We start from the raw sequence: 14,004 nt of genomic DNA, 5'->3' as shown, positions 1-14,004 counted from the left end.
AAGTCTGTGTCAAATGCTATCTAAGCCAACAGAAATGCTATCTAAGGGGGTAGGGTAAGTGCCATGGGCCATGATGGAGTCTGAAAAGGTGGGTTTTCAGGGTTTTCAGGCTACGGCGGAAGATTGGGAGTGACAGCTTACAAATGATTAATAACCATTCGAGCTATTATGTCCACCAAAATATGCCCTTTTCTTGTGGGAACCCAAAGATAAGTGACTCTGTCTAGCTCTCTCTATCTCCATGTCTCTCTGTCGTCATTTGAGCTGCTATGTGTCAATTGTGACTTTTATGGCGATTAACAGACTTGTGTTTTTCCCAATCCAGATAGGGCTAGATAGCAGTGTTGTTTTCGTCGACTAAAACTAAGACACCTTTTCTCCACTGACGAAAACTAAATGGAAACTAAATGAAAACTAAGCCATGATGACTAAGTAAGACTAAATATACTGTTGATTTAGTCAACAAATAAAAACTAGACTAAAATGTTAGTAAGGGACTAGTGGACAAGAGATCCTGTATAGGTCCTTTTACACTTTGTTGCATGCTGAAAATAGCCGATCTACAAGCTCACAACGCGTCGCAACACATTGTGAGCTTGTAGATCTGCTATTTTCAGCAAGTTTAAGTCATTACGACGGCATTAGGGCCCGCCGAAACACATTTTAGTCGACTAAATCAACTGTAGATTTAGTCGACAAAAATCTCATGATATTTCTAGTCAACTAAAATTAGACTAAACACTAAAACATTCCAGGTGACTAAAATGTGACTAAAACTTTAATGAAAAGGTTTCAAGAGACTTTGACTGAAACTAAAATGTAAATCTGCTGCCAAAAACAACACCGCTAGACATGGCTTCTCTTTCCATCTGGTTGTGGATCTATCAGCCAATCAGAAGTCAGAGTGGATGGTATTATGGGATGTATGGGGCAGCTGTATGCATTGATTGATTAAAAAAAATGATTATTATTTTTGTCAAATACGGTTTTTATGTGTTTACAAACAAACATTGAACTACAATTTACAATGTAGGCATTTAGCAGACGCTCTTAATCCAGAGCGACTTACAATAATCAAGAACAAAAGCATGGGAATACATCACAAAAGCATTTATCATAAAACATGCGTAAGCTAAGAAAGTAACAGTGGAATATCTATATTATGAGACTATACATATAAACTATATATATACTACTATGCTATACATACGTACTATGGCGTGCTATGACTGTCTATATACAATGCAATTATAGTGCCGTCTACATAACATGCTATAAGTCTGTATCAGATGCTATCTAAGTCTACAGAAATGCTATCTAAGGGGGTAGGGTAAGTGAACTAAAGAGAAACATTAAACCTGTGTAACGCCCCTCAAAAAACAGACAAAAAGTAAACCCTCAGTCCCTCCCACCCAAACTGCTCAATGAACACCATTTACGTCAGTGTGTTGTTCAGAAAATATTGAACCAATGGAAAGTAGTAAAAAGCACTTTGGACAAAACCTCTTAACTCCATTGGACCCTCAAACTGTCTGCTAAAACAGCTAATTAACTCCACCACCGCTCTCCCTCTCATGCAACTAATTGACAACATATAAAGTCACAACACCAACTGTGATTAGGCAGTATTGCAAAATATAAGGTTTTCTTAATGTCCTGATAAATGTATATTTTCCATTTCCTGAAAAAAACTGAACACGTTGGAGTTAGGTGGTTTCTTCCTAACAGCAGAGATATACAGTATAAATATAATAGTGTACATTTTATGGTGAAGTATCTCAATTCCTCAACATGATTACTACTGAGATAATTTAATATCTACATGAATCTCTAATATTAATCACCTTTAAAACCATTCAAATAATCCTGATATTATTACATATACATCATACTATTATATTGAAAAGTGATAGCGAGATATTGGAAACTAAATATTGTGTATAACTTTAGTATTTTTTTTGATTATTGACAATAGGCAGTAATATATCCATAACATGACATCATCATCATCATCATCATGTCTAACCCATTCTGACCGGGCACCCATTTTGGTGTCAGCATCATGTTATGCTTTAGCTATTGAAAAATAGCAGATCTACAAGCTCATATCGTGCCACCGAGTGGCGCGATACGAGCTTGTAGGTCTGCTATTTTTGAAAAATCGAAGAGCGACTGACATTTTTAGAATCTGATCTCAGGTCAGAATGGGTTCATCAGACCAGTGTGTGTCCGGCGGAAACCTCGTATGAATCTGAACTCAGGTCAGAATGGGCTAACTACGTGGTTCCAGAGTCACACTGATCTTCCATGGTAACATCTTCAGAGGGAGCTCCTGATTAGTGTTAATGTATGGACGGAGTGTGCCACTAGTGAAGGTGTGTTTGAAGGTGTGGATGAGTGTGTTGGTATCAGCATTAGAGAAGGACAGAGTCCCTTTGTTCCGGTCCAGCCGGACTCTGATCTTCTTGGGGTTCTGCTTCAGTGAGAGAACCGTGCCCGACACTGAGGAGGGGGAGCCTGCTTTGTATTTACCTTCGTCGAACCATATGACCCAAAGTTGACCGCCTCCGTCTCCTTTCCTCTGGAAAGAGTCCGCTAACACACCCAGTGCCCAGCGTGCATTGTCTCCAACCTCGACATCCCAGCTGTGAGTCCCCCCTGTAAAGCCCTCGGAACCCACGACATGGAGCCAGGAGTCAAACCGCTCTGGATTGTCAGGAAGCTGCTGTTTCTCTCCAAATCTCACGCTGGTCAGATCATCAGACAGGATGATGGTTGGAAAGGCAGTGTTGGGGTCCAGGATGACAGGAGTGTAGGAGACAATGTCCTTCATCTTGTCCCAGACTCTGAAGGCCAGGTTCTTCAGGTGTTTGGCCTCGTCTATCAGTGCTCCTGAGACCGGCTGTGGGTCCTGCAGTGTGAGCTGGAGACTTTCCACTGTGGTCTTGTAGTTCTGCAGGAATGAGACGTGTTCGGATCTCAACTCCTCCTCGGTGGCTCTGATCGTGTCTGAAATGGTTGATATGTCTCTGTTCAGACCCTCCATCTTCTCCTTCATCATCTGACTCTTCTGCTGCTCTTCCTCCCTCAGTGCAGTGATCCTGGCCTCCTCTTCATCATGTAGAAACTGATGCATCTTCTTAAACTGTTCCTTCATCTGCGTCTCGGTGTGCCGGGCCCGGACCTTAATGTGTTCTGCCGTTTGGTCGTAGTTTGTTTTAACTTCATTAAAAGCCTTCAGTTTCTCCTGTAAAGGCTTCAGCGATTTCTGGACTTTCTCCTTGTGTTCTGGTGCAGCTTCATCGACGGGTCTGAAAATGTGGTTGGCGTGTTTTTTTGAATCTCGACACACGACACACGCTGGCTGTTGACATTCCAGACAGAACAGTTTGAGTTTCTCATCGGCGTGCAGAAGGCAGAGAACCTCAGACTCAGTTGAAGCTCTCCGATGTCTCTCCTGTACGAAGGCCCCACACAGGTTCTTCAGAGCCAGGTTTAGAGGTGGATCATCAATTGAATGTCTCTTCTTACAAACGGGACATTCCTTTGTTTCCTTATTTTTCCACCATTCCTGCAGACAGGCTTTACAGAAGCTGTGGCTACACGGCAGGAGAACAGGATCTTTAAAGATGTCGCGACACATGGGACAGGAATAATCCTCTTCTGGGCAAGATGCGTTGGAAGCCATTTTGTCTCAGAGTTTAGCTACAAAGACAGGAAATGCAGTCAGTGGTGGTAACTCCTACTTTTAGAATTATTCTAATGAAGTTTACATTGACTGTGAAAGTGGTTGTTGTTAAAGTCCATTCAGCTGATAGATCCAGTGGTCTGGGTCAGTGTTCAGGTATAGTTCCAGTGGTCCTGGGTCAGTGTTCAGGTATAGTTCCAGTGGTCCTGGGTCAGTGTTCAGGTATAGTTCCAGTGGTCCTGGGTCAGTGTTCAGGTATAGTTCCAGTGGTCTGGGTCAGTGTTCCTTCCTCTAGGTGTGGATGGAAAGACAGTCTGTTCTCTCTCAGTGGAAGTTGTGTTTGATCTGGCGTCTCAGAACAGACTGTCAAGAGGTGGAGCTTTGACACAATATCTATAGACAAGGTTCACTCTCTCTCTCTGTCACACATGCAGATACGCACACACATTCTGCACATACGCACACAACAGGTTCTAGGAGTCAGGTGGCCCTAGGCCCTATGCAGGGCATGTCTGGCATTTACCAGAAAGGCCGGGAAGGGTGGGTCCGGCTGAAAATCAATTCTGTAGCTCACAGGGAGCCAGTGAAGAGTAGCTAAAATAGGTGTAATATGCACCATCTGGAGGCGAGATATATTTTTCCCTTTATGAGCTGAGTGACCCTCTATGGTTGGCAGACCTGGCATTTCTAGTGGATCTTACTGGTCATCTTAACACACTGAACAAGAGCGTACAAGGCAAAGACCAGCTTGTAGCCTACCACAATTTGATGTGCACATGAAAGCATTCTGTGTGAAGCTGCGTCTCTTTGAGACACACCTACGCACACCTACGCACTTCCCCACGCTGTCCGAAATAAAATCAGCTTTTCCAAAGGCCAACCTTTCTGCTAAAAAGGGGAAATATGTGTCTGTGATCACATCTCTCATGACAGAATTCAGTCAGCGCTTCCAAGATTTTTCTACCATTGAGAAAGAAATCAAGCTGTTCTCGACTCCCTTCCTGACGGATGCAGAAGAAGTGGAAGACAGTCTGCAATTAGAACTTATCGAAATGCAGTGTGATATTTCTCTGAAGAATCAACATCAGCTTTCTCTCCTTACCCGACTTCTACCGGAGCTTGGAAAAGGCAAAGTTTCCTCTGATGAGACGCCACGCAAAAAGAATGATGAGCCTGTTCGGCTCAACATACAATTATGTGAGCAAACATTTTCTCTGTTAACTCTGAACAAAAGCAGATTGAGAACCAAAATGACCGACAGCCATCTCTGTGATGTCCTTCGCAACAAGCCCAATTACTTAATAAATTCAGTCAATTAAAGTTGATAACATTTTCTAACACACACACACACACACACCTGGGTCCAAGATGTCTGTGCATCAAAGCATTGCAAGTGCTGTTAACAAGCCCAATAAATTATTTGCATAATCAGCTTAAATATACCCATCCCCTTTCCCCTTATTTTTCCCTCTTTATACAGGGCTGTGAAGGGGGATCACCATCCTGACTAAGAAGATATGAGGCTGCTGTTTTTTGAGAATGTGCTGCCAAGTTCCAACCCTTTTTGACCAGTACACACACACACACACACACACACACACACACACACACACACACACACACACACACACACACACACACACACACACACACACACACACACACACACTAAAAAGTACCGACATCAAAATCTATTTACTTCACCCGCTTTGCAACCAGATCCTTATTTTAATGATGTTTAGGACACTTTCCTGGGGGTTTTATGTGTGTATTATACAGTACAGTGTTTTTAGATATTTTAGTATTTCAAAGTGGCTATGATGTCATAGGCACTTGGTCTCACTTCCTTAATTCCTGGACTACACGTTGTCTCAGTAAGACGGCCCTCCCCTCTCTCTCCACAAGGAGGAGCAGTGCACCAAAGCATTATGCAGAGTATGCTAAAGTGCCGTTTACGACTGCTTTGTGGCCGTGATACGTCGCGTAACTTTCCCTCTGCGTTTTCAACCCAAACTTGAGTCTGAGATGGACCCCTTACACCTCTTTACCTTGACTCTACTCCCACCCCCCAACCTCTCTCTCTCTCTCTGCGATGGACCGAATGTTCCCTTTTTAATCAATGAAGGGTGGCTCCACTGCCTATACGATGCGCTGCGCTGCGTTCGGCGACCGCTTTAAAATTGCCCCGGTTAGTTTTTTGACCCGCGTCGTCACACGCGTCCAGTGGAGCCCCGCCGTGCGTTACACGGCGCCCACACAACCCGATAACAGCACGGAAAAAAAACACGGTCAGTGGCCAAAGACACATCACTGTCTGCCCTCGTTCAAAATCTACTGTCTCATTCAGAAACACGATATTCACGGAGAAACGACAACAACAACACGGACATGTGGCGTTCTTCTAGTAAGGGACGAGTCGAGAATTTAAACCCAGGACGTTTCCGTTTTCTGTTTGTTCGTGACACGCACGTGTCGCAACCTTTAACACCGTATGAGACCCAGCAGAGCACGGCCTGAGGTTTCCTATATAGGAAAGGGTCGCCACTCTCCTGGCTCGAGGCCAGTTTGGACCTTTGCTGCGTGCATATATACAGTATATACTGTAGGCCTCGAGACATGGAGATATGATCGGGCACAAGTTGCTCTCATGTCCTTTAGGAAAGGTCACAGCTTGTGCGTGTTAGATGTGCCTGTGTTCTGGACAGTGGTGGAAAAAAGTACACCACTTTTTTTACTTGATTGAAAGTACTTAAGTATCGCCATCAAAATGCCCTTAAAGTACCAAAATTAAAAGTACTAAATGTCCCATTTGAAGTTTTCAAATATACAAAGATGTTATATAATCTACTATAGATCTGCTATTTTCAAACGGACACAATGTATATGAAGGGATGAAGTGGTTACTGGATGGTTTGTAATAATAATCTACAAAGTAACTAGTAACTAGTAACTTAAGTTTTCAAATAATTGTAGTGGAGTAAAAGCTAAATTGCCTTTGAGATGTAGTGGAGTAGAAGTAAAAGTATTGGAAATTAGAATTACTCTACTAAGTACAAGTACATTTAAGTACAAATACCTCAACATTTGACTTAAATGTATACAGTACTTAGTCCACTGGTTCTGGATGTGTGCAAACCACCAGATCACAGTCACAGTTGTTAAAGCATGCCAACAGGATGGAATATCAAACAGCAGTGAATGTTAAAAATAAAAATAAAGGCATAATGAAAGGCCTTTTGTTTTCCAAGAGGACATGCGCTTCCAAGAGAGATGGTGAATCTGGTTTGAAGTGCTTTATCCCAATTCTGACCTGAGATCAGATTAATACGAGGTTTCCACTGGACACACACTGGTCTGATTGACCCATTCTGACCCATTCAGATTTAAAAAATGTCAGTCGTTCTTCGATTTTTCAAAAATAGCAGACCTACAAGCTCGTATCGCGCCACTCGGTGGCGCGATATGAGCTTGTAGATCTGCTATTTTTCAATAGCTAAAGCATAACATGATGCCAACACCAAAATGGGTGCCCGGTCAGAATGGGTTATAGTGCAGTCAGTACATGGTGAAGTTGACCCTAGATCATATTTTAATTAATAAAAACAAAACACATGAATAAACTTCTTTGCATATTTACATTTTGCAATTCATGCACGGCCCAAGACAATCATTAAAGTAAAGTAACTAAAGTGCTTTACTTGTACTTCAGTACAATGTTGAGGTATTTGTACTTTCCAATTTCCAATTTCCAATACTTTTACTATTCTATTCCACATACATCTAGAATCCAATAGTGTACTTTTTACTCCAATACATTTATTTGAAAACGTTAGTTACAATTTACTTTGTAGATTTGGATTATTACTACAAATTACTCTTCATGTGACCACCGCGCTCTGACTGTAGGTGGCGCTACCCGTTCAAAACATATAAAAATAACGGTAGTAGACAAAATTGTTTATTTCATATTTTAACAGGGACAGATTATTACTACAAAACATATTAAATTAACCACTTTAAGCCCTGTACATTTCGGCCATTTGCACATTGTGAGCTTGCAGTTCTATTTTCAAAACTGAAATGGGACATTCTGTGTAATAGAATCATGGTTGTATAAGCCATGCCAGATTTGAGTTAAACTCAGTATTGCCAAAGATCAGCTCTTGGGGGAGGATCTCCAGGGAGAGATACATTTATTTGAAGTGGTTTATGCGACATAGATACCACATGTATACGTGTTGTTTAGGTTTAGGCTATACATACAGTAGGCTACAATATATATCATATTACTTAGCACTAGAGGATTGCATAGTGTTCACACATGAGTGATGTCTGCATTGTGGTCAAACGCTGTTTGAACCATCTGGGAATGAACTCAATCTGTTGTTTTATTAGAGCCAATAACGTCTATTTCTTTCTTCTTTTGCTCAATAGAAAGGGTCAAAGAGATTGAACACGTTCATTCCCAGCACCGCCGTGTGTGTGTGTGTGTGTGTGTGTGTGTGTGTGTGTGTGTGTGTGTGTGTGTGTGTGTGTGTGTGTGTGTGTGTGTGTGTGTGTGTGTGTGTGTGTGTGTGTGTGTGTGTGTGTGTGTCTGAAGTGATGTTTTCATGGATACTGTAGTATATACACTACTACTACTACACCTCCCTTTTTTAGCTTAGCAACAAACCAAAGCTGCAACCATTCATGATTATTTTAGGTGTATTTATTTTTTATCTCTATGTTCCCTATGTAATGTTATGTAAATGTATTCCACTGTTTGACTGTCTGTTTTTCCGTTTTGTGTTTCCTGTGAGGACTGCGGATGAATATGAGCAACTGTGCTATATATCCGGTGTATTTACGTCCATGTGACGTCCATTAATATGCATTGTCCTGTCCAAATAAACAAATAAAGTTCAGAAATACTGCACCAGAGCACACTCGCCTATATTAGCTTGCGTTGCACAGTGCGCTCGCCGCTCATTAAGCTATTTCCGAACGTGCCCATAATAATTTCTTTCAACACAGGCTATATTCAACCTTTAGGAACAGCAATACCGGTATATCCCTTAACAGTCCTTTTTGGATTTCTCCCTTTGGCAAACCTGCAACAATCGCTTCAATTTCCTTTTCAAATGAAGTCTCTCGGGTTACATCTTTTCACCTGAACTGATCTTTTTTCACTCTCTTTTTGAACTTGCATTAACCTAGTCTATGTACTGCTACTATATTGCATCACCACGTACACCTCAGGAGGGGATAGCATGTGGAGGGGAAGGTCAGAGAGGTACAGTAGGTATACTGTAGGTTGCTCAGGGCCTTATGAGGCTTGTGGTATAGATATGGCATTTTGTTTGACAGGGAGCCAGTGAAAATGTTGGATAGGTGAACATAATTGAACATAAAATAAATTGCATATACAGCTTGTACACTACTACTCACTGCAGTATGTTCTTTGTAATGTTTCTACTGTATTTATTCACATTGCAAACATTAGCACAACTTCAGTGTTGAACAGTTCCCCTGCATGCAATATGCACTCTTTCCCCCCTCTCTTTTTTCTCCTTTTGAGCTGCCCAAACAGACAACCAAAACACAAAACAAAGTTTGCACAGTTTTGACAATTTGTGACTTTTTTTTTTGTTTCCATCCGAACAGGGAGCAATTATTTCAGCACTTAGCCAGGAGTGTACTGCACCTTTAACAATACAGAACATGATAAACAACATCTATACACACTCAAAACAAGTGCTATTATTTTTAATTGTGGCGCAAACAGGGACAATTTGGCACTGAATGTTGAAAACGGGGACGGGTTTAGCTGATCTGTCGGCACTGTGGGGTGTCTGGTCACCGTAGTCTAAGGGCCGATTCTTCGGTGCTACTGAAAATTTCTGACGAGCACTCATTTCGGCACTACAGCGCAAAAAACGTTTGCAGAAAATAGCAGATCTACAAGCTCACAAAGGGCCACTTTGTGCCACGTTGTGAGCTTATACAGTAGAGATCTGCTATTTTCACCAGTTTGGGTCCCGGTGCAACCTAGTTTCTGTTTTGGGAACCAGTGTTGTAGAGAACTGGCTGTGGAGTTGTGAAAATCTTTCTTTGAGGGCTTTCGAGGTGACGCCCATGAAGGATATTGTAGCAGCAGTCGAGCCGGGGATGTAATGAATGCCATTCCATAGCTCATCAGTTAAGCCATTGACAAATTACTATAATGATTAAGAGCATGGCTATGATTGGCATCTTATCAGATGGCAAACGCAAGCTTCTATTCATTATGTGATTTGTCAGCGTGATGGCAACAAGCAGTCAAGTTAAGTAGCGGTTCATTCGTTATCCATCTAAAGGGGTGGACTTGGTGAATTTGATGTCCATTTTTTGGGGGCTGAAGCCCATGCATTTGTTTTATTGGCCTGTCAAATGTCATTGATGTATTTATTTAGTCAACCAAGTGCTGAGATTAAACATTCTCCTTTGCCAGACAGACGTGGACAAAGTCACAGACATGGACAAAAGTCACCCTATACAGATCAAATTCACCAGGACATTAACAGTATATTGTTTAGAGTATACTGATGCTAGGTTCTCGGTTTACCTGTGATCCTAGTTTACTGAGGTACTTCCCCTCCTCTTCGCACTTGATGCATGCATACCTTATGCTCCAGTGCATGCTTACCTTGTAAGTCGCTAGAGTGTCCGCTAAATGCCCAAAGTGTACAATACAGGATAATAATACTTGAGCTGCAATGAAAACAGGCAAAGTCCCTCAACAGTGACATCTGCTGGCAAATTCTAATGTCATATATGGGATTTGTGGACTCTTACCTCACAGTCCACAGGCCAATCAGAGCACTTGTTTGAGCCAGAAAACCCCAGACCACAGAAAGTCTACTGAATGTTAAAAGTTTTTTGGGTGAAATTGAGCTCGGAAAACCTTAACAAAATAAGAAAAATTACAAAAACTTGTTTTTATATATCACGATCCCTGTAATGTATGTGTCGGACGGAAATCTACACTAATAGCTGAATAGACGGCCCCTCAAAAATGTTCACTTTAAAATATACAGTAGTATAATCCAGATCTGTTGCAAAATGATTAATCTAGCAACAGCACAGAACGCAGCATGATGCCGTCTCAAGCACGCATCAGTGAAAGCTGCATATACCCAGGCTGACTTCCACTGGCAGGTAGACAAAAACAACCTTTTATCAGCTTTGTTTCAAGTTAAAAAAAAGAAGAAAAAAAGAAAGAAAAAGTACGACTATTAGTATGCGGAAAACAAAGACAAAGCAAAGTAACAGATGAAAACAAAATAATATTTTAACCATTGGGCTTATCATCACGAAGACCGATACCATTGCAGCAAGTATAGGCCTGCATGTGCTTTGACTTTGACCCGTGGGTGGCATCGGGGTTAAGATGTTTTTATTTCATTTTTTTGCAATTCACGCATTGTAAATTATTCTTTTGAAAATGTACTATATTCATACAACTTGATGCTGAGAAGTCACTGTGTGCCACAGGCCAAAATAATCCCATTCTGCCGATTATACAGTATTATTATTATTATTATATAAGTAATGTATAAAGCTGATTCTTGGGTTTTATGTAATAAAAAAACATGCATATAGAGCACCGAAGTCCTGACGTAACTCGCTCATCCCGACCATTCCCCTGGTTCGCGGAAGTAATTTCTCTATGGAGAATAACATGGGGTGATCTTAATATCGTCTACTATAAGCGTTGTGGTCCAACAATAAACAAGCTGTCTCGGTGTTATATGAGGCGATCTAAAATCGCCTCAATGGGGATTTCAATGCAACTAAACAAATACATGAACCTGGGAACTGACGCCCTCTACTGAAAGTGACGTCAGACTTCGGTGCTCTATAGGCCCATTGATAGAGCTTTCGCTCTGTCCTTATAGATTGGGCAGTGGCTCAGGGGTAGAGTATAGACCGATTCCGTAGCTGGTCTCATGGTCGCAGCCTACGTATTTCCTGTAGGCGGACTCGACGTAGCTGCGGGGTTTAAACCCTCACCAGGCGCACCTCTTCCACTACAGTGAACGGCAGAGTGACTGATGTTAGTTTGCCTCAAACTTTACTCCTTTACCTGCTTTTTTACTAACACTAACATTACAAAGATGCCCAGAACATCGAGATGAACCTGTGTAGTTTATGGCTGATCCAACAGTAGTGGCAACATAAAAAATAAAATTAAACGGAATGTCTAATATCCACCGCGGTGGCTGAGACCAGAGCCATTGAGTAATGGTTGAGACGAAGCAGGGAAAGATACATATCGCCAGTCTTACCCAATACCAAATCTTTCTGTTTTATGAACACAAGGCTGCTGTATTTTATACCTCATACTAAGCATTTAAAGTATGAGGTATAAAGTACACTGGCGTTATGTATCTTTCACTGCTTCATCTCAACCATTACTCAATGGCTCTGGTCTCAGCCACCGCGGTGGATATTAGACATTCCGTTTTATTTTATTTTTTATGTTGCCACTACTGTTGGAGCAGCCATAAACTACACAGGTTCATCTCAATGTTCTGGGCATCTTTGTAATGTTAGTGTTAGTAAAAAAGCAGGTAAAGGAGTAAAGTTTGAGGCAAACTAACATCAGTCACTCTGCCGTTCACTGTAGTGGAAGAGGTGCGCCTGGTGAGGGTTTTATCCCTGCAGCTACGTCGAGTCCGCCTACAGGAAATACGTAGGCTGCGACCATGAGACCCGCTACGGAATCGGTCTATAGCTGGTAGAACAGCAGGATGGGAAAACCGTGAGGTTACCAGTTCGATCCCGGACTCCCCCAGAGTTAGTGTCGAATCTCCTTGAGCGAGACACTGAACCCCTAAGTGCAGGTTGGTGCCTTGCATGGTTTCCTTTGCCATGGGTGAATGTAGTAATGCACACGCAGTCTATGTAAAGCGCTTTGGATAATGTGATTGCATTGAACAATGTTAAACTTGATTCATGGTCATCCAAAATGTTTTAGTGTTAATCCAGTTTTAGTCGACAAAATATCATAGAACAGCTGAGCGCAACCGAGAATAACATGGATCTTTTCTCCATCAGTGTACCTCCCTAAAATGTTGTCTAGTTTTTATTTGTTGACAAAAGTCAGTATATTTAGTCCTAGTTGATGTACTGCATGTATATACAGTTCAGTGAATCCTAAAACCATGGGTTTCTGATCATAAAAACCTCAGTAACTCAGCGATGTGTTTCATTCATATCCTAATGATATGTCCAACGTCTCAGCTCAAACCTTTACAATTTCACACTTCGCGCCGGTTAGCGTTCTGAAACCTTTTTCTCCCGTGGGGGATTTGGGGGGGAGGATTCAATTATTTTATCAACTTTATTCAATAATACTACTACTCCCGCTCCCCATGGGGCATAACCATTTCAACGGAAGCCATAAAACGTGACATATTGCTCCCAAATGATAAAGATTGATCAACCCTATATACTGTAGGTATATAGGGGACGAGGGGACGGGGAGAGAGAGAGAGAGAAAGAGAGAAAAGTGCCTTGTGGTTTTGTTTGCAGGAAATTAATAGGTATAAAATGGAAGCGAGGTCATTTCCCAGCCTCCCCCTCCCCTCCCCGCTGTGGCAATGTGTTTATTCAGCTGCAAAACGGCTGCAAAGCATAAACATGAATTCCGTCTGACTTCTACGCACAAAGCTAGCAATCTCTCCGGGGAGCGCTTTAAGGCTGAGAGCTGCAAAGTCCCTGGCACAGCACTTCAATGACCAATCAATGAGCATCTTCATCTTTGAGTATTATGTCCTCCCCTAGCAGCTATTGTTTATGTGCACACATTTAACACAGTGTTGTTTCTAAAACATTTTAATTCAAGGACCTTAGGCCTACAGTTATAGTTTGCATTTAGGCCACCAGATGCCCCGTTACTCTGAGAGTGTACAAATGGAACCAATTGGACACGTTAACTCTTACTCCGCTATAGCATTTATTGAAAAAATAGGATCTAATTCACGCCAGCGTTCTTATAATTTGAGCTCTTATTTTGAAAAGCCACAGTTCAAGTCTACCGGAAGTAGCTTATCCTAGGACGCTCGACGGAGCCGAGACAGGCTTTGTTTACATGATCGATCTATGCCGGTGCACTGGAGAGCTCCACATCGCCGGCTCTGTGCCGTCAAAGAAACGCTGTTTTGACCAAAAATGCCACCTGGGACAAGGAATTAGTGGAACCAAAACCATGGCCACCGGTTCTGTGAAAGCACCAAGGTTCAAAGAATCTAGAACGGAACCAGTTCTAGAATCAAGGTTATTTTGGTGGAAAA

At 41.9% G+C, this 14,004-nt stretch overlaps 1 protein-coding gene across 1 annotated transcript; it reads right to left on the bottom strand.

Annotated features, from left to right (window-relative positions):
* Window positions 1–2,272: 2,272 nt before the first annotated feature.
* Window positions 2,273–3,688, bottom strand: LOC310853857 (nuclear factor 7, ovary-like; the record flags this gene model as incomplete). The annotated part of the gene is made up of 1 exon (XM_083758332.1): window positions 2,273–3,688. One exon carries the CDS (start codon window positions 3,686–3,688, stop codon window positions 2,273–2,275), a length of 1,416 nt encoding a protein of 471 aa, XP_083614458.1.
* Between the last annotated feature and the right edge of the window lie 10,316 nt (window positions 3,689–14,004).

The sequence above is a fragment of the Protomyctophum parallelum genome (genome assembly GCF_964188405.1).
Source record: "Protomyctophum parallelum genome assembly, chromosome: 23".
Lineage (NCBI taxonomy): Eukaryota > Metazoa > Chordata > Actinopteri > Myctophiformes > Myctophidae > Protomyctophum > Protomyctophum parallelum.
Note: the sequence above shows the minus strand (reverse complement) of the source record. Positions and strands in the feature narration are given on the sequence as shown.